This window comes from Scleropages formosus, chromosome 22 (assembly GCF_900964775.1).
Source record: "Scleropages formosus chromosome 22, fSclFor1.1, whole genome shotgun sequence".
Classification (NCBI taxonomy): domain Eukaryota; kingdom Metazoa; phylum Chordata; class Actinopteri; order Osteoglossiformes; family Osteoglossidae; genus Scleropages; species Scleropages formosus.
Window position 1 is genome coordinate 19,773,433 of NC_041827.1, and position 21,512 is coordinate 19,794,944.

A 21,512-nucleotide genomic window follows, 5' to 3' on the forward strand; every position below is an offset into this window, starting at 1 on the left:
GCACCAGGGATTGTGACTTGAAGGCATCTTTTGGCTTTCTCCAAGCATAAACCCATCCAGATGTAGGAAACTGGGTGAAAGTTGACTCATCGTACCATTTTACTTCCTTTCCATTGCTCAGCATTCCAGGTTTTGTTCTCTTTACAACAGGTTATGCACCTCTATACACTGGCTTTGAATAGAAGCAGCTTCCCAGCGGCAGACCTGTCATAAATTCCATCTTCGTGAAGCTCATCGCAGTTTTTGCTGAGACTTGGTCACGGAAGTGCGGATTCAGTTCTGCGGTAATTTTTGAGGCTGTTCTTTTGGGGCATTTAGCAGCTATCCTGCGAAGTGTCCGTCTATCTTCGTCGGTGAGCCCTGACTTGCAGCCGGTCCTTGTCCGCGCAGTTTGTCCACGTTTGGCTTACGTTGCCGTTGTTTTTTGAGACTGATGGCCTCGACACGTGAAATGACGTTGCAGTTTTTGTGACCAATCTTCCAGCAGTTTAGGCACCGACTGCTTGGCCTCTTTGGAACTCTGTTAGCTGCTTTGCAAACTTACCTACCAAGGTTAGTAATTGTTAGACCCCCTATAGCTCACACATTCTCTATGGATCTAATGACACATGTCATGTGTACTTAACATGATAGCAGCTGCGTTTGTCCTTGTGATTCAGTTACTTCAGTGTGAAACTCATTTTTTGCGTGAGGTGCTGTTTTCCCGGCGATGTGGTGTTTCCGTTCTTTTGTCCACACAATTAGTGGCGACCAGAAAACACGCAAATGTTGACAAGAACTATCCCGCTTTACCAACGGAGAAAACGTTGAATTCGTCTTAATTGTACGACGTTTTGGAGAAGTGTAAGATACGAAACGTCGTATCAGCCGGACCCTGTCAGACGATCGGCGGGCACGAGACGGTGTACTCGGGGGGGGGAGAGAGAGAGAGAGAGAGAGAGAGAGAGAGAGACGGTATTTCTGCAGAGCATCTTCTGGGTGGGAGGATTTCCCGGTCTGATCGGCTGGTGGCGCAGTTGAAAGCCGGCGCGCGACTCGGTGCGTGTGCTGCGCGCGGGAGCTCTGCGGCTGCTTGCGGAGGAGTCTCGAGGAGAGTCAGCACGCGGGCGGGATGCTCTCGCGCTTGAATGTGGGCACGAGGTCCGCGGTCCGGGCACGCTGAGGAGGAGCCGGTCTGCGCGGCGGAACTGGAGCCGGCGGTCGCGGGACTGTTTTCGCGTGGGGATTACCGTGCCACATATTTTCCAAATTATTACTATTTCTAGTATTATTTTAATTATTTTTTTTCCTCCAAACTGGTGTTGTGTTGCCGGAGAGAGATATGGCATGTGCGGACACACACACAGGCAGGGTATGAGCTCGTGCCCTGGTGGTGGTGTGGTCATAACGTCACAGCAGCGGTCGGGTGAGTGTCCGGCTCACAGCCGTCGGTGTCCAGAGTGTCCATTTGAATGAGGAAAAGGACGGAGCCGCGGATCGAGCACCTTGGTGAGTCACATGGGAGCCGCGTGAGATCGCGAGGAACGCTTCACGAAAATACCTCTTCCATTTAACTTTAATTATTAAAACACTCACTCACATGCCTCAGAAAAAAGAAAAAAAATGCTTTTCTGAGAGTAACAGTCAATTGTGTGAAGTTATTCCGCGTGTCTGCTCAGTATGCAGTCCTTGATATTTGGACTGACGTTTTTTTTTCTTCTTTTTCCGAAATATTCACAGAATAATAACTACTAGACTAGTATTTTAGTGAAACACAACAGTTAGTATGTCGTGACGACGCAACGACAGTTTCGCGAAGAAATATCATGTGGGAAACTGGGACATACTTAATTTTAATGAAAGTTTCGTCAGGTAGGCTGCGAAATTAATGCAACTTGCAAGTAAATTAATGCAGCGGCGCCGGTCGCATTTTCCGTGAGGAGCGTCGGAACATCGTAGCAGACCAGATTTAGCTCGCTCTGTGTGTGGCTGTGTTTTCACGCGCTTTCCCTCCCAATTTTTTAGCGCCAATATGAATATGCAGGCATAGGGCCCCGCGCGCGTGCGAGAGGTGAGCGCGCGCCCGTGCGCGCGTGCACGCGTGCTTCGCGCGTGTGCACAGACTACGAGCAGAGCCCTGGAACGTCTTCAGCCTGAACAGGTGTCGCCACGGGCTCCTCGCTGTCAGGGATTCCCGTGAGGCCGATTAGCCACCGACTCTTCTGTCGTAATGTGTGTGTTAGTGCAGGGAGCAATAATAATAATAGTAATAATAGTAATAATAGTAAATATAAATTTGAGACAGGGCTCTCCAGCACACTGCTGTTACTTTTCCTCAGGCTCAGGTATCAGCTCTTCATGGTGCTGATAATAGGGACGGTGATCCAGAGCCCACACCCACCCGGTGGCGCACAGCCCTCTTCGGAGTGACAAATATTGTCACAGCATGATGTTTACCGTGACAATGTTTACACTCATCTGCAACAGGAACATCCAAGGTTCGAATCCCACTGATGCTGTCATTCCCTTGATCAAGGTACTAATCCTGAACTGATGCAGTAAAAATTACGCAGATGTATAGTAAATCACTGTAAAGTTCATTTTCACACCCATTATATGTCAGCCTGACAAAGCAAAGGCCTCAGCTACATGTAAATCAATAAGATGAGTTTATTTGCATCCTCCGATGACGGCTGTTCAGTGGGGATTGTAGCGCTTATTTATAGATGTGTTTCGTAATGAACACAGCCAGATCAAAGACGGCACCTTAAGGCATTTTTCTGATACGATGGGAGCGCTGACTTACATTTGACGACTGCAGTGTAGCGCTGTCTCCTCTGAAGTTACTCACCTTGAAGAAGTAAGGTAGTTTCCAACAGCCAACCTCCTTTCCCTTCACGCTTGGCTTCAAATTGCTTTGTTAGAACCGGGCGTTTTTGGGACAAGATCTGCCGTTTTTGCGAACTTTGTCCCCTGATGTTTGAGGTGCATTCAGAGGCGGAGAAGTTCGTGGAGGAGGAAGAAGTGGGAGCTCTGTTCCGCGTGCCTCTTCTGCGCGAGCTGGAGATGCATCTGGGTGTCCACGGGGTCATGTGGCTGAGGTCAGGGCATGGCGGGGTGATGACAGAGTACGGCAGATCATTTCTACCCCTCCCTTTCTCCACTAAGTGCACTTAGATGCTCCTGCTCCCGTGGTTAGGGTCTCACTGATGCGTCTAGGCTTTTGCCAAAGTGCCAGACAGCTCTCAGACCAAGGTGTGTGATTTCGTGAATTCTCCCGTTGCGTACTCCTTGAGGACCAACCCAGATGAAAGGTCTGTAACTGGGAATGTAGAATGTATTTATTTAAACATTACTCTAAAAATCAGGGCATATTCTCCTCCGCCTCAGATTTTTGTGGCATGTTAGATTTGCTAAATATTGAGGCTGGATTTACAAAAACTGTGTGGAAAACTATGTGAAGCTGCATGAAATACGTTCAATAATTATACTCGTTAATGTTGTCTTTTCTGTTTTTATGAAATGGTGAGCCTTAACAGATATTTAAATGCATTCTATGCATTCCATTTTAAAATAAAAATACCATAAATGCAGATTATTCATTTTTGTTTAATTTCTTTGTGGTTCAGCTGCAGTATGATGATGCATGTTGTTCTACATAGAATTGCTTCTGTTGTTTTGTTTCCCTGCTTTCATTGGGCGAGGTTGTTATTTTGATTATGTTTTAGTCAGTGTGTTCTCTCTTGCCAGGGATTGAGTTTAATCTGCCGTTGGTCTTGTGTGTGTATAAGTGACAGAACAGCTACCACATCACATGGGGATTTTTCTTGTTTCTCTGCTGGGTGCATTACTCAGTTTCATGCAGCATTTTGTTACAGTTTATTTATTTATTTTTTCTCATCTGTTGTCTCAGTTTTGGAGGTTTTGTCAGCTCGGATGCATTATCGGATGCCATCCTTGCGTTTCTGTTGTGGCACGTCGATCAATCACGCCCATCCCAGCTGTGTGATGCCGTGCGCTTCCATGGTAGCGGCTCTCAAAACAACGGGCGGGACGTCTCAATAATTACATTTACATAAAATGTGAACTCTGCCAAGAAGGATATTCCTCTGCAAATGCTGGGAGAGTCGTGTACATAAGCGCTTGTTTGAGATTATATAAAATATAGTTGCATATGTATGTATAACATTTGAGGGGAAATAAGGATAGTTAAGCCCAGTTTTGCCACAGTTCTTGACATCACACAGCCTTTCCTCTGCTGTGTCTCTTAATTTCCTAAACCTTGTTCCCTCCATCACCTGATCCTAAAGCCCTTCAGTACAATAACCACCAGATTCATTGTTGTTATAGTTACATATCAGCTGAATTCATTTATTATTAAATCGTTTTCTGACGCTTTTTCCAAGAACGACTTACAAGATTTTATGATAATCAATTTCGAATGATTTAGCCATTTTCATAGCTGTTTAAAGAGCCATGCATTGTAACCACCTTATACAGAGGTACTCCAGCTGGAGCTGGGGTTTGAATCTGGGTCCTTCAACTCCAAAGTTATGATTTTAGAAAATATGTCATGTGCTGCCTATATTCATCTTGTGTTATTTTGTGTTGCTGTTTTGCTAGGTGAAGAAATGTGTGGGGTAACAGAAGAGTCATAATCCTCCTTAACCAAGCTGTTGGCTTGCAAATGGCCATTGGCTCTCAACTCTAGACATTCTTTATTTTGACAATATCCTGCCAGGTGAATGCAGACATGGCGACAAAGAGTGACAATTCCACACGTTTGTCACCCGGGAGCAATTTTTGTCTTCAGGAACCAATATGTGTCATCACATATTATATGTATCTTACTCGTTAGTAGCAGGCTGTACAAAAAAAGTTTCGTGTAATTCACTGTAAATATTCATAATCAGAAACCATTTCTTCTAACATTTTTGTCCGAATCCTTTGTAATCTTTTTTCCATTTCAAAACAATCACAGTTCAGTCAAAAATATCTGAGAAGTGACTGCTCACATAGCAGAAGAAATATCATTGTGAAAATATATTAGTATTAACAAAAATGGCAAAACCAGACTTCATTATTTATTGCCAATCTGCTCCATTCCATCTCCTAAATGTATCAAATGCAAATTCTTAAATATGAAAGGCTATCAAAGAATGGAGCCATCTTCTCACAAAACCTACATACATATCATGTATGCAATAAATCCTTTGCACGTCCAACAGAGAATTGAAATGTCTGGGTAGAATTCATGCCAGCCTGCAGGTCTGAAACACATTCCTGTGTGTAATATTGGAAGAAACAACACACTGATTCTCTCACTTCATTCCCTGAGATCATTTTCATGCTTTTATTGCATTAATTCAGATACTGTACAGTCTGTACAGCTGGAGAGGGTTTCATTCAGTGCCTGATAAAGTTTGTGGATCAGCTTAACTGGCTGTCTCCTTTTTTCAAAACAGTATCATTTTTTATTTTCTTAATAAAAGAGGAATAATGAGATTTCTTAGTGCTAAAAAATGTAGGAAAGATAAGAAGACATGTCTTATTTATTCTAAATTTGATTAATATTCAAATGGAATCCATTGTTTTCAAAGAGTGCTTAATGCCCTTGGATCCGAGATGAAAAGTTTGTCATGGAAGAATTAATACAAAGGAAGGATTTCTTCAGAAAGGTGCATTAAAAGATTAAGGTTTGCTCCTGCTGTTAAATTCCTCAGTCATCTCCCATATTCATCTAAAGGAGTACATTATTTGATTATCTATTATCCTAATTAACTTTTTGCGTTGAAGTTAAGAGGGTAGTACTTAATTTTTTTTTCAATTTTTGCCCAAGCAATTTAAGAAGTTTGAGCAGTAATAATTATGTGTCCCAGTAATTTAGTTTTATCTGTGCCAGTCCTCAACCTGCTAGATTACTCCAGTGATAATTCTTGGTCTCCCCCATCCCAGGAGGGAGAAAGCGAGTTAATAAAATTGGGAAAAATTACAAAATAGGGACTGGTGACATTAAAATGGATATATTTTATTTATCACTGGTAAGCTATTCGTTTTCAATTTGTTGACCCCGTTGGTAATGGAGGTAGGAGAAGTATTTTCTTCCTTGAATATCATCCACTGTTACATTCACAGCATGGGGTAATTAACCATGATTTTTTGTTTTTCGTCAAATGACCTGTTGGCGGAACTCTGCTATTTTGTGTGAGTCCATCTGGACTGGTAGCAGTTTTTTAATAGTTTAGTATGAAATACATGTCAACAATTTCAAGAATTATTATTTTGAAACTACAAAGTAAGACTATAATAATGTCTACGTAGGCTTACATTACCAGTTAAAATGGGTGGCAGAGTAGCATGGCAGGTATTGCTGGTACCTCACAGCACCTGGATGCTGCAATCGAACATAGAGATCTTACAGATCCATTCTTTTGTCAGTGTGTTATTTGCACATTCTCCCTATGCTTGCGTAATTTTCCTCCCGTTGTCCAAAGATGTGTTTCATGCAAATTGGTGACGCTAAACTGCATGTAATGTGTGTATGTTACATTGCATTGGTGCATAGACTGATGAATTGTAAGGTTGTAAGGAGTTTAATGTAGTGCGTCTAGTGTTCTAAGTTGGCTTGGACAAAGGTGTCATCAGAATACAGCACAGTAATTGTATATTTAATTGTAGCAATAGTGAATGCTGCTTTGGAGAGAAGTTTCTGGTAAATAAATACATGTAAAAGGTGTTTATTTATTTTCATCATTGACAAAGTCGCGTAGCAAGGAAATTAGAGTTGCCTACGTAGTCGTAACCCTGATGAAATGGTGTACCTCTGAAGTATGCAATGACAATCGTGCTGTTTGAGATTGTCATGGACTTGTTAAAGGTCACAAACTCTGACCAGCGATGCAGCCCCTTACTGTGGCACTGCTGTTGGGTGGTGGGGACCTCTCACACCCTAACCTGCTCTGCATCTGACAAAGCTGTGGTTGGGGCCAAATACAAAAAAAAAATTGACAGACTGGTGTGTAAACAGTAACTTGTACTCCTCATACACATGGCTTCAGTGTTTTTTTTTTTTTTTTATTATTCAGGAAAATAAGGATTCAATCAGGTTTGCTTTTCGCTAGTACTGTATGTAACCGAGATTCTCCACTAATAGTACTAGGAAGAATGCTGTGTGATACTGTAATGGGCTTGTAAGTTGAAGGTTATTGGTTTGACTCCCTGACAGTGCCTTACTGTTCTTAGCAAGCTTTACTGTTCAAGCAAGCCTAATTTGTCACCTCATATTTTTGTAAAGCACCGTTGAGTACTATTAGTAATATTTTTGGTCCCCTAAAGCCCCTGATTTTTAGTCATTTTGCAGGCAGGTGACAAACTGTAGGTTGCCGCTTCAAGCCCGAGTCCCTGCTACTAGAGCACTACCTTGAGTGAGTCTATTGCAGAAATAATCAAGTGTATATTTGGGTCAAGACCTGTAGGTTTCATTGGGTAAAAGCATCAGCTTAGCAATTAATAGTTACATTTTCTTATTGTTTAAATGTGTGACAATAAGAGTGATTGTGATATTCAGATAAGTAGATAAGAGAAATGAGGGACAACTTTTGTGTGGCAGTCCTTTAGAAATGAAAAAAAGGTCTGAAAAATGTGCAGTTTGCTTTCATTCTCGCCTAAGGCGATCCACACAGTAATTTAATTCAAAATGTAGTCATAGCACTGCATTGGATTTATAACAGAATGAAACTGAGAGTTTTGGAAAGTGGGCATATAAACACAGCAAATAATAAACACAAAAAGAAGAAAATGTGAAAGGTGATCTGATGACTGTCAGCTTTGTTTAGACCCAGTATAATGAGGATCAATGTGTCTCATGAATGGATTCAGTACATATTATCTGAAATGATCAGCGAGATTAACCCTGATCTTTTTTAATGTGATGAGAGATTTTTGTAAGACTAACTCCTGTATTATCTGCTGTTATCTGCTTTTTGAGCCCTTAATGTTTTTATCAAAGGCTTCCTGTCCGTTTACCCACTTATACATATCTTTGTTTTACTTTAGCACTTTATGTTGAATACCTTGGTCCAGTGGGCTGTAGACAAGACAGGAACCTGATAATCCACAGTATGCTGGCAGTTTGTCCAGTATACTGTTTATTTTGGAATTTCTGTTTTATAACTAAATTTAGGGTCGTACTGATGTGCTGTACTGCTGGTATAATGTTGTACTGTACTGTTATTGTGTCTTCCCGTGATTATAGTGCTTTAGATGTAAAGTAATGGCTAAATGGTCAACATGTAACTTGTCAACAAGAATCTGAAAAACATATTCACTTATGAGGCTTCCAATCTTTGTTCTGTAACAAGAAGCAGTTACTAAGGATTTTGTGAAAATATTTGTAGAGTGCTGAGAAGCATTGTCAATAAAAGAAGAGATGCCAGTCTATCCTAAGGGATAAATTATGAGCTTGGCAGTATGCGTTTTCCTTCTTAGTTTGATATAATTCATATAAGGCCATTCCATTATTCTTATTATTCATAAGATAATCTATTAAGCACAGGGTGCAGAACACATCTAAAACGTTCGCCCTAATAGATGTGACCCCCTAAATTGGTCTAATTTCCTAGTTAAATTAATAATGAGTTTGAAATTGGGGCCATTGTTATTTGCCCTTTAGCAGTTAAGCGGAACATTTAAAAAAATAATAATAAAAAAAAAAATTCTAGTTCTCTCAATGCAGAGATCACCTTCTTGTGTCATGTTTCCATGGGTTTATATGGGCCCATCTTGCGAATTAATGTCCAAATAAAGGGAAAAATGATACCGCTCTCAGCTCGTGCAAGCCGTTCATGTCTAGTTAATGAGAGGTGTTTTTCTTGTACATGGCAAATAGGGGTTTAACATAATAAAGAGCTTATTTTTTCTTCACATGTATGACTGTATGTGCTTTCTCGGTCCGTGGAGTTTTCTCACAACTTTTTAGCTACATAACACAACTCTTTTTCAACCACTGTGGTTTTAGGTTTGTGTCTGATAGTAAATTGTTCAACATCAGTATTTATGTTTTCATCTTTGTGCCTTCTCTGCACATACAGTTTCTAGATTCAGTGCATCTCCCCCTCTTATTTTGGCACATTAGCTTGTTAAGCAATCAGCTGAAGCCCTAGGGGGGAAATGAATGTCTTCAACCACCACATCAATTATGTGCCAAACAATGGCCTCAACAACTAAGAAGTCATCTCATTTGCTGAGGACTCTATTTAGCGAACGACTTCCATTAGGCTCAGTTATCAAGGAGGTGAGACTTTAATGCCTCATTACTTTTGGCAGGAGCACTCTCATATTTATCATTCACAGTGAAAACTCAATGGCTCCAGATACACTACCCTTTTCTTACAAAACCAAATAGGGCTTTTCTTATTTTCAGGCTTTCTTTGGCATTGATGAGCTCCATAGGCAGCCACATTGCTGCACATTGTCATATTTCACTGCACAGCTTGTATTGCAGTTATTTTAAGATGGAACATACCCTGTTGAAATGCTGGCAGAATGCAAAAAGGTGACAGCAACTGCCAATTTTGCAAAAAAAAAAAAAAAAAAAAAAGAAAAATCAAGAAAAAAAAGTCTAACAAAGTGGAACATTTTTTTATTTTTTATTTTGAATTTCATAAGAAAAGTCTAATCATGTAACCCAGTTTGACATGGTTTACAGTAACAGAATGAGCCCCGGGAAGGTGAATGGCATTGGGAAGTCCCTTCTCAAGCTCACTGTAGCTGCAATTAAAGTAGCTACTGAGCGATTGCGCTGGTCAGGAGTGTCCTGCTGAACTCAGGCTGTTCTTAAGGGTATATCATTGGTTGCCAGATGATAGGAGTTCATCACATGGGTGTGGTGTCAGCTTGTGTGCTGTTCCTCTAGGGTGCTTTAGTAATACATCCCCTGAAAACCCACAGCATCAGCAACCTCACAGTCAGTCAAACTTTGTAATTTGTGGTTTTATAACTGACAAGCTGGACTACTCACCGGTAACCTCAGCCTCCATTCACACAAACCAAAAAGCCCTAAAAACTTCCAGTGAGCCATGATAGTCTCCATGCCACAGAAGTAACAGAGTGGTGTGGGATGGTGAATGTTGTGTTTGCTTTCAAAAGAGCTGATTGCAGAATGAGCAGCTGGGTGGCCACAAGTGCCTACAGTGTAGAGTTCCCAGAACACCACGGGAAAGCCTGAACTCTCCGATTCTCAGCTCTCTTCCATTAGCATGCTTGGTCTCATTTGGCAGAGTAGGTGCTGATGACTAAGTTGGTTTCACTCCCGCAGAAGTACAGTGAATGGCTGTTAAAGTTTGGAAAGAACAGTAATTCCAAAGTTTGACTTTAAACAATGATTCCGAATTATTTTATTCCTATTTGTAAATTAACATTTTAAACACACCTTTAGATTTGATGGCATCTACAAAGGAATAGTGAATAACACTGACACATCTAGGGTTGTGGCCCTGACTCTTCCTCTATGGACTTTATATATCATGCTTGTGTTTTTTGTGAGTTCTTCCCAAATACACTTTTCACGTGAACCAGTGACTCTAACTCATCGGTTGTCTGTGTGTGTGAGTGTGCATTGTCACCTTCTTCACATTTCTGTCATATTTTTAGTTAGTGTGGCCACAGTGCGCTAAAGAGTTAGAAAAATGACAGCACAAATGTTAGAGTAAACAGATAAGTGCTGACCAAACACGTGCCCACAACGTAGCTGCCGAGATGACCGCCTGGTGAGCCGCAGTGTACGTGCTTCACCAATCAGCATAAAGATGGCTTTGAAGGATGAAATAGGCTATTTTTTTGACATGGAGTTCCTACTGCCCCTCAGTACTTTTCATAATTAAATTTTTCTTTCTTTTATTTTTTTACATGAATAGGAAAGAGTTAAACATTTTTGTAAGAACTTTTGGAAGTTAAAAATCCGTATCTTGGGGCGTGACTAGCTTGCTCTTGTATAAACCTAAGTTAACTTTAACAAAGCCATCAGTTACAGTAAAAAAATAATAAATTGCCCATAGTTTGTGAGTGCCATGTGATGTGCTGGTGTTTCATTCAGGGTGTACCCTGCCTTGCACCTTGTACTTACCGGGATTACCTATGGATCAGCATGACTAAATACTGGACACTTGGTTTCTGAAAATGAATGGGTGGATAAATAGCATAAGTGAAACTTGGGGATGTAGCATGATTTGATTTACTGAGAATATGAATTCTTCCTTTTCACTTTTACATAACATAGAGGCAAAGTATACTTTGAAGATATTCTGGATAGTTATGGGTCACATTAAGATAAAGTCTTGCAGTGAAATAATTAAAAGACACACTCAGCTTTATATAAAGACCAAATTGAGAGCTGGGGTGCTGAAATCCTCCTACTATACACAAAATTAGGAAGAAAATGAGAGAAGTCACTGAAACTGGTTTTTTAATTTTCTTATCAAAGATGCGTTGCAGCAGAATGTCTTCACCAGCGGGTAAGTGTATTGCATAAGCTGTGACGCGTGTGTGTGTGTGTGTACATATGTGAGTGTATATGTATATAAGTCCAGAGATCACGTGACAAATAATGACATCATACCACTTGGACCAGCAGCAAAAGTATGATTGTGGCTAAACAAAACTTACAGAGTGAAAAAGTAATTTAAAGAATAATACCGTAGCCTGTGCTGCTCCGGGTTTGGATGGGGCAAAGAAGGACACACTATTTCACATTTCCCACAGTTCCCATCATTCAAATCATTCATCGTTCAAAATCACATAACTTTGAGATCATACCTCTGAAACAACGGATTACCTTCACGCAGCTACTCCTGTAATGCAGCGTAAATGTTTATACATTTAAAAAAAAAGATTATTATTAGGAAGGTGATTAGGAATTGTGGATATTCGGATAAAGTTTTTTGCAGCTACTCATGTGATGAACATTGGTTCATATGGTGGAAAGTAAACTAACTGTACCTAATCACACATTTGCATCTAAGTTTCTCTTTCTGCCAATGTAATGAACGCGTTGTACTTTCTATGAGATGTACGTCGCTTTGAAGAAAAGCGTCTGCTAAATGAATAAATGTGAATGTAACCTATTCACAATAAACATCTATTCCCGCCTGAACAGGACAGTCTTCCATAACGCAGATCATTGCAGTACAAAAGGACTTCAAAAATATGTACGTCTTCATATATACCGCTATACATAGGTCTAAGTGTAGAACTAGAAATTGCTCAACTTACAGATCTTAATGCCCCACATTAAGATAAATAAGATAGTAGAACATCAGCACTTTTCAGATTGCAGCAGGTTTTTGGATGGGGATAGGGCATTCGCATGATTACCGCTCAAGCAGTTTCTCACAATTTAAAATATGTAATATGCACATGTCTCATATCTCCAGAGAAATACAGTTGTGAGGGTATGACCCTGAGTGAGGATTCACAGCCATCAGCAATGTGTCAATATCAATAACATTGATCCAGAGTGTAGGTTTTGCTGTTGAAGCCATTTTATAAGTGGCCTTTGCTAATGCAGCCCTTCCGAGACATACAGACAATCTTGAAGACTGCACAAAACTTGTCAAGCAAGTATATATGTGGATTATAATTACAGTTCTGTTGGAAGTTTTTCATGTTTTAAATATTGAGTATAAGGAATTAAATAAACCTTGTATATCCTCCTTGTTTTCTGAAGGTCTTGGCTAAGCATGACCCTGCAGGTTAAACTGATTTAGAGCACCACAGTAGGTTTCTGATAGCTACGGCTGCTTACTGCCTTTTTGTAGAATTGAATCTGTTAGGAAAATACTGTACAATGATCACAGTTTTCCTTAACCTCTGGCTCAAAAGTAGCATTTTTAATTTAAGGGAATACAAGGTGAAAATGTTCTGACTTTTCAGAAGCAAGTGATTGTTCAACCTGCCACCAAGAAAGTCCTGTATATGTAGACATGTCCCTGTAAGGTTTTATGTGTCTGAAAATCAAGGGAAAGGTGATTATCTGACGTTATATTGGCAGCTTTCTCAACCAGCATGATTTACAAACACTGGCTGCATTTATCATTAAGACAACGCAGACCTGGTACTTCAGGCTGATTTAGTGAGGACATTATTGATATTCCAACACCGATGTATGAGTATGATTCAAACACCGATGAACACTGATGCGCGACTGTGGTATGGTATTCAAACACTAATGCACGAGTACCATATAATTTCAAACACTGATGCGTCTGTGGTGTTTGATGTCAAATAAAGTGCTGTGGAAACAGGTCTATATATTTTCTTTGTACTGTATAAATATTAGATACTTGACATATTCAGATGTACTGCCAAAGAATGAAAAGCATATTTAAAGACTGAGGAGATTATGCAAGTACTTTCTTTAACAATATACACTGGAACTTCCACTACTTCTGGCACTGTTATTTGTTTTCTACTGCCTTATTTATGTCAAGTGCATTATTTTGCATATTGGAACATATGTAAATGCTACAGAGGCTGTATTGCTACTTTTTGTTTTTTTTAAGTGGACAACATTCGTTTCAAGAGATCTTATGGATGATAAGACCTGACCTGCATACACACATAAACAGCGATTAACATGAATGTCTCATCGTTTAGTTTGCTAGTCTTGCCCCTCACCCACACAGAAATGGTTTCCTTTAGCTCTCCTTTCTACACACACAGGCTGAGGCTGATCGCCAAAAGGCAACACAGGGCGTGGGGACACACCCAGGATAGGACGCCAGTCCATTGCAGAACACCCCAAGCGGGACTCGAGCCCCAGACCTGCCAGAGAACAGAGAGGACCCGGTCAAGCCCCCTGCACCACCACACCACCCCCCCCCCACACCACCCACGTTGAGTGTTTATGTTTTCCCATAAGCAGAACAGTTTTCCTTAAATGAAAGGCTAAGGACTGCACAGTACAAATCTTTGTTGGTACATTGCGAACCGTATTTAGGTTGACAACCAGGTCCTATTAATAGGAAGAAAGTAGCTTTTGAGGTCAGTAAAATTCAGCCGCCTCATTCTTTTGATGTGGCGCGCTGCGCTTGTTTCCCAGGTTGACAAGTGCTGTATAATTCAGGGCACCTTTTATGGTACCATGTTAATGGTTAGGCCCCTTGAATGAATGTCAAAGCCATTTTCCTCCTGTTTTTGATAAGATCTGAAGGGTTTTTCCCCCTCCTGTGCAGAGAAGACAAGGATTCTTCTTTCCAGTCTGCATGTGGCAGAGCACGTTCAGAATATTAAATTCTCTCATATTCAGGATATTAAATTGTCCATGGCTTAGTTTCAGCTTCATTGTTTCTAGCTGGACAGTGTATAAAGGGTCAGCCTGGCATATGAGCTAAAAAGTATCCATTCATTTGCTTCATTTCTGACTGCTCAAAAATATGTATCTCTGAAATAAATCTGTTTACAGACTTTTAATTAACAAATAGAGCGGAACATGCCACTTATCATCATCTGTTACTTCACCATCATTTATACATACATACATGTAATGAAAATGACAGAATTTTAACAAAAGAAGCTTTTTGGAAAAGTGGCAATGTCCAAATTTAAAGATATTGGTTATTGAAAATGCGCATATGAAATATTGCTTGCCTTTATGAATTTGGTTCCCAAATATGACATTTCGTATCTATTAAAGGGCACATCAGTCTATTGTAAAGGCATGACTGAGACTATAACTATGGAAATGATATATCAGTCACTCAGCTGTCAGGGGATTCTTCACAGCTCCCTGAAAGCTTTTTATTATTATTCCTTTTTTAGTGGAACTTTAACAGGAAATGTGATCATAGCAGGGATAATAGTGTAGCAGGCAGTTATTTGGTGTTAAAAACTGTAAGCAGCCTAAAAATAGCTTAAGATGCATTTTTGTTTGTTAATGGGATTTTGTCTAAACATCATCACTATCTGTCATTTATTTAATTACTTTATTTTTTGGAATGTGCAGGGTAGTCCTCAACTTTCAGCTTAATTGGACAGTGAACCATGAAAGCTACATAAAAGTTTAATTTGTGTTTGTCTGTGAATGTTTATGCATGTAAATACATGCTGTGTTTCATATTATATGTTTTATTTTAATTATGATGTCTGTAATTACTTTTCCCCACAGATTAAGATTTATATTCAAAAGGAAAGTATTCCATTCACAAGCTACTGGATGAGAGTCTTATTTGCCCTTGGCAACTGAAGATGATGTTACTATGGAAACGACTTGTGCTGCTATCAATCATTGGCTGCCTTGCAGGTAAAATTCATTCCTGGATATTTAACAATGATTCCATGCAAATTCATTGTATTCAGTTCATGTATTTATCTAGAGATTGTGTTTTGACTTATATTGTGAGTTGTCTCATTCACTATATTATGTGAAAGGTTTAGTCAGCATGTTTCAGAGAAGCAAATAAGTGTGCTGCACAAAATGTTGCTGGATAGTGCTCAGAGGGATCAATTTCACTTCATCTTGCTGGAGTAAAAGAAAGGACATTAAAGTTGAAATATTGGGCTAAACTGCCATTCATAAAACTAGGTTAAATTTCCCAGTAATATAAAAAATGTATTTCTTTATGATGTCACTTCTTCATGCGAAGCGCAGTCCCCATAGACAGACTGAAAATATATAGAATATGATATAGGGAAAACACCACAGTATTGGACATAATTTTAAGGACATGATTGTTTGTGTTGCTGATACGGTTGAAGTGAATTGCCATAAATCCAAGCCACTGAATGATTTTGGGCTTGTTGGGGCATTGTTTTAAACTCTTGAAAATGTTTTTAACTATGTCATGATCAAACTTCTTGTCTAGCAATATGAAAATGTATTTGCCTCCAGGGTGTTACTTTTTTTCCACATGTTAGAAACTGCTTGTAGTTGATGTTCCCAATTCAGCTACTTTGCATTTGATGTTTTGCATGCAGTTTTTTTACATTGTTTTGTATACACAAAAAATACAAGGTTTTGTTTAAGGTATGTACCTGTGTGGAGATAAAAAGTGTAGCTCTTTTCAGCTCTCATACTTCACGCTTGACACTGTTTGTTCAACATTAGAAATAGATCATGAACTCCTCAGCACCCCTGAGGTCAGGTGTGACAATAAATGTCGAACTGCACACATGCATCGCTTAACCGTGGGGATACGTTCTGAGAAATGTGTCGTTAGGCGATTTCGTCATCGTGCAAACATCATAGCGTGTACTTATACAAACCTAGATGGTATAGCCTCGATCGTAGAGTGTACTTATACAAACCTAGATGGCATAACTTCAATGCAGTCAAGAGACGCAGTAAACACAAAATTTGTAACACAGCATCCTATTTTACAGTAAACTTTTTTATAAGTAGAAAGAGTACACTAAAATAATGATAAAAAGCACAGTATAGTAAATGCGTAAACCAGTAATATAGGTGTTTATTATCATTATCAAGTATAAAGTACTGTACATAAATGTATGTGTTATACTTTTATACGACTGGCAGTGCAGTAGGTTTGTTTACACCAGCACCACCATGAACACAGTAACACATTGCGTTACGATGTTACGAAGGCTACGACATCGCTAGTCAATAAGAATTTTTCAGCTCCATTATAATCTTATGGGACCACCGTCGTATTTGTGGTCAGTCGTTAAATGAAAAATTGTTAAGCGACACATGACTGTACACGCATTAACAAATTTTATAGTCTGACCAAACTTATATTATATGTAAGGTATAAAAATTTTTTATTCACTCCCATTTTTCCCTCATGGTTGTGAGAGGCAAGTTAATAATGACCCGAATTGTGGAAATTTTCGTGTTGGTTTGTTGGAACACCTTGGTCTTGGTGTCAGATTTGCACAATGTGTAAATGGTTTTCATATAAAGCTCAGGTAGTAGCTTGAAAGAACATGGGAGGTGGGTGAAATTTCCATTGAATGATCCCAAAGGAGACTTTTATAAATATTCATGACATAATTAATTTGAAACTAAATGGAATATATGTATCACCGATCCAGTGTGTTTAGGGTTATGTTTTGAATTTTAAGCCAAGCAGTGTGATAATGTTTGCAGACCAGTTAGAAGGCATTCATCTAGTATGCGTCGTCTACTTCACAGAAGTCTTCTAATGTAATTATCATTATGTGGAATGCAAGCCAACTTTTGAGACCCATAAACACAGTCGTATCAATTACCAATAAATTTGGCAAAATGTTGGAGAGCATGTCTTGCATATTTAAGCTGACGTTGAAGAAGAGCGCGTGCGGTGAGTTGTAATACAGCAAATCAGATGAGAATTAAATTATTCATTACATCCCAGTTTAAACAGTCACTTGTGCCTAAAACATTTTGCGGAAATTAGACGTAAGAAGACACTGACGGGGTCATGTTCAGCTTGTGCTTGTGTTCAACTCTAGAATAGGAATGAGAAACCCTCCCAACACAAAGGTTGTGTAACTGTAAAATAAGGAGGGTGTCATGCTCATTCCAGAAACAACCTCCTTTCCCTCTCATCAAAAGGTTAACACGTTCTGTAGGCTATTTTCTCTTACTCTAGTTTCCGTCAAAAAGAAACAAGCTACATGACTCTACTGTGCTTGTTAAGAAGACCTTACATAATCTTTGCAAAAATGTTGTGCATGACAAAAAGACATCTCTAAAACACACCGTACAGTACTGTATGAGAGCTTTTTTCTCCTTGTTTCTGCCAGTGTTTACTGATATTTTCAATAATATGGCTGAAGATATTTGTGATTGATTGATTTGGTTGCATTACTGTTACTTTCACATGTGGAGCAGGAGGAGATTGTTGCCTCTGGCATTAGATTGAAATCAAATAATGTTTCATATTGACAAGGTTAAACTGATTAAGTGTAGCTCCTCTTGTGGTTACTCCTGCTGCCCTGCAGCTAGAATACCCCATGTGACCATTTCCACCGCTGTGGCATTGGCCACGACTGCGGGGATTTCACCCCCGTTGCCGAGTACATTGTGTCGGAGATGATTAGCTGGATCCCAAATGTGGGTCTATGACTAGATTGTTGCCAAGCCAACTACATCTCTCCTCTTGTGGCTAATTAGGTCCACATGCAATCAGAAATCTTCAACATTAAACATATTTTTTTTTTCTAATGTAGTAACCTACCCACATGAATTGCATCATATCCTGTCTGCATTTGTAATATTTAATAATATTTAAATTGTTTTGATGTGACTCATAAGCAGTTCATAGCTGTGTCTCAAGGGGGGTTGCCCCGACACATTCTGCATGCATAATGCTCTTATCAGACAGTTTCTTTCACTTTCATTCTCTATGTAATTGTGTGGAATGAAGCTCCATATTAGAGCAAAATGGATACATGGGTACCTAGTCAGTTTTGATTCTTTGCAGACTGAAATTAATTGTCCATATATAGTCAGTGTCACATAAAGCATCTAAATGAAGTGTCTTGTCAACTTAAGGGATAAATCCGATTTCATTAACAGTAGCCCATACAGAAACCAGCATTTTTAGGCGTTCCAGGTCAGTTCTATTCTATAAACATCAAGACTACCACAAGAGACTTGGAAAATAGAAATATATATATATATATAGAAAAATAGAAAATTAATATTAAGCAGCATATGAGGACATCTTCACACTGCCACTTTCAGGGGATAATATTAATCCCCAAACATGTTGGAGAAAATTACATTTATTCCCAGTATGAAATACTGGGAGTTACTTGTAAGAGGATAATTTCTGATTGTTTGTTACCATTTGTTACATTAACTGGTGCAATATTTTGTTAGAGTTGAGCTGCTGTGCCTGTAACAATAGTGTGTGCTGTTCACATGAGCTTTAAATAAATAACGTATTTGGTAACAGCAGAGCTGAGGAGAATTAACAGGATGCCACGTCTGTTTCACCCAGACGATAGCCTTGGATTCTCCCCCCAGTGACTGTAATGTTTTCAGCACTGAAGGCTGATGTTAAGACCTCTTGCATAGGGGCATGGCTCCTGGCAACATCACTAAAGGCACAGCGGTGACTTGCGGTCACTGCACGGACACTGTGCAATTAATGTAGAATTTACAGCCACATTGTCCCAGCAGTTTCACTGCCTCCCTTCATGAATACTATAACAGGTGCCTTCAGTGTAGCAGCATTTTTGTTACAAATTATATGCCTAGCTGTGCATATTATGCTTGCAGAAGCCACACGCACGTTTCATATTCTGTTTCAGTTAGTGGATGGTCACATTAAGGCTGTTTGTAGTTTTGTTCTAGAAATATTTTGAGCAGTGTAAACATATATGCATTTTAAAATATTATTTATATTCACTAGGTTGCAGAGTTGCTTATGCATGCAAAGTTTTGTGTCAACAGAGCTATAGACTCAAGTTTCTTCGTTGTGAGTTAACAACCTTATAGACAATGAGACAAACTGGAGAATTAATTGGAGTAAAGACGGTGGCTGCTGTGGGGGGAGGCTGGAACTCCAGAGGAAGAAAATTACAAAACATACAAATTAATTACAAACATGCAAAGCGTACAGTGCATAATGATGGTCTGGTCTGTTTTTTATTAAGTGTGTGACTTCTAAGAACGTCCTTTGATTGAGCAATAGTTTGTTCCTCAATTAAGTTGTTTAATGAATAAGCTGCAGAATCTGAAAAGCAACAGAAATGAGTCCACTCCAGACAGGTCCGAGCTGCTTTCTCACGGTGTCCCTGTAATTCAGGCTGAGTAGAGACCTCTTTCTGCGCTCTGAAAATTAGTTTAGCATTGTGCTAGACTGGTACACCACCACTGTAATTCAGGGTGAGTAATGACTTCACTCTGTTCTCTGTAAATTAGTTTAACATCGTGTCACACAACTCTTACCACCACTGCCATTATGCACACGCGTCACTTCCTTTTTCATTTTTCGGAAGTGCCAGTTGCCACTGGTATCTCTATTTTGACTGTATATCCTCTGATTTTTCCGACTGAAAAATATTTTCACTCAGAACGCTTCTCTCTAGTACCCTCTCCAAGTGTTGCTCTCCAGAGCTTTGTCCAGAGCTTTCCTCCAGTAGCATACAGTTTGTTCTGTTGTTGACCCTGAGTCTGAAACTTCTGTTGTTTTTTTTTTTTTTTTGGGCTGTGAATTGCTCAATCCATTCTTCATGCCGCTATCAAAAAAATGTGGTAAAGCAACAATATTACATTCCAAGATTAATATTGAAGTATACTAGCTTGTTCCACACACAGCCATTAAATATCGTAAGAGCAGTAAGGGCTTTCTGGGAATTTCTGAGGGAAGTTTCCACATTGAGTGATTGTAGCTCTCAGTTTGCGAAGCTCTCATTCCATGTACATTGTGTCACGTTATTGCTGAAGACCTCAGTCAGTGAGGCAGCCCCAAAACTCTGCGATTTGAAAGTGATTTTTGCCACTTGTCTCTGGGACAACCCTGAGACTCTGAGGTGCAGTTCAGAAGTGAGAAGGGTCAAGTATACAGTGTCAGTTAAAAGTCTGAGTACACTTCTCGGAACCTAGCTTTTTCCATATTAAAAAAAACCCCATCTGAACAGGATATGCCAACCTTACACTTGTGGGTTGCTTTGGTTTAATTTTTCTGTCCAGTTCCCCCCATATGTGTGTTTCCCACTTTTCTCTGGTGTACTCTGTCTTCTCACTCATTGTAGCTTCATGGTGTTGGAATGGTGAAGGGAAGTCCTGGGCATGGATAGCATGTGTTCCTTTAATGCACTTCCAGAAGCTCGTGCAGCAGGAAGATGAGTTTGATGTGGTGCTTGGTGTTTGTCTCTCATATTGTCAAGAAATTATAAACTGCATTCAGTCATACATTTTCTGTGCTTACATCTTTCGTGCTTCTTTTTAGTTGACTTGGTGAGTGGTGCCCTGTTCAGCTCAGTGAGTCCATCCTCAGTCACTCGCTTTTTTGCAAACCATAACATCTAACACAGCAATCTAACAGTCAGAGTTTAGCTTTCCAGATGTTGACAGCAACCCAGTATGAAGTTTATCTTGTTGCCTGACTGAAATATGTTTATGCATTTGGGACATTTCATTTTATCTTATAGATTAATTATTTAATCAAATATGAACATTAATGAATGTAAAATATCCATAATCCACTTGTATAAATAGTGGTGCAGTATACGCTTCAGTTGCAGCCTGAATTAATTTGTATAATGGAGAGTGTTACCATGACAAAGAGAAATACTGAAAAGCAATGTCTGGATTATAATTTCTGTGATACATACTGACCTGACTGAACTGTAATTTTTAATATTTACGTTATACCTGTTTCTGTATCACACCTTTTTTTTTGATGATCTAAGTCCTGATGTGTCTTTTAGTTTGTCACATGTACCAGCAACATACCATACCATCTACATGTAGCATTTGCGAGGGTCTTTGCCTGGATTGCATCACATTCAAGGTTCACTGCAAATTTTCCTCTAAGAATAGAAAGTAAATCCAAGCTTGGACAACTGCTTCGGCAATGCCAGCA

At 39.5% G+C, this 21,512-nt stretch overlaps 1 protein-coding gene across 1 annotated transcript in view; it reads left to right on the forward strand.

The window, feature by feature from the left end:
* The first annotated feature begins 1,441 nt into the window (after positions 1-1,441).
* The window catches only part of cntn3b (contactin 3b), a 60,707-nt gene continuing 40,636 nt past the window's right edge, over positions 1,442-21,512 (forward strand). The window contains exons 1-2 of the mRNA XM_018734052.2: positions 1,442-1,488; positions 15,140-15,274. Coding sequence (XP_018589568.2) covers positions 15,220-15,274 — 55 coding nt within the window. The 5' untranslated portion in view covers positions 1,442-1,488; positions 15,140-15,219. The remainder of the gene's footprint in view (positions 1,489-15,139; positions 15,275-21,512) is intronic.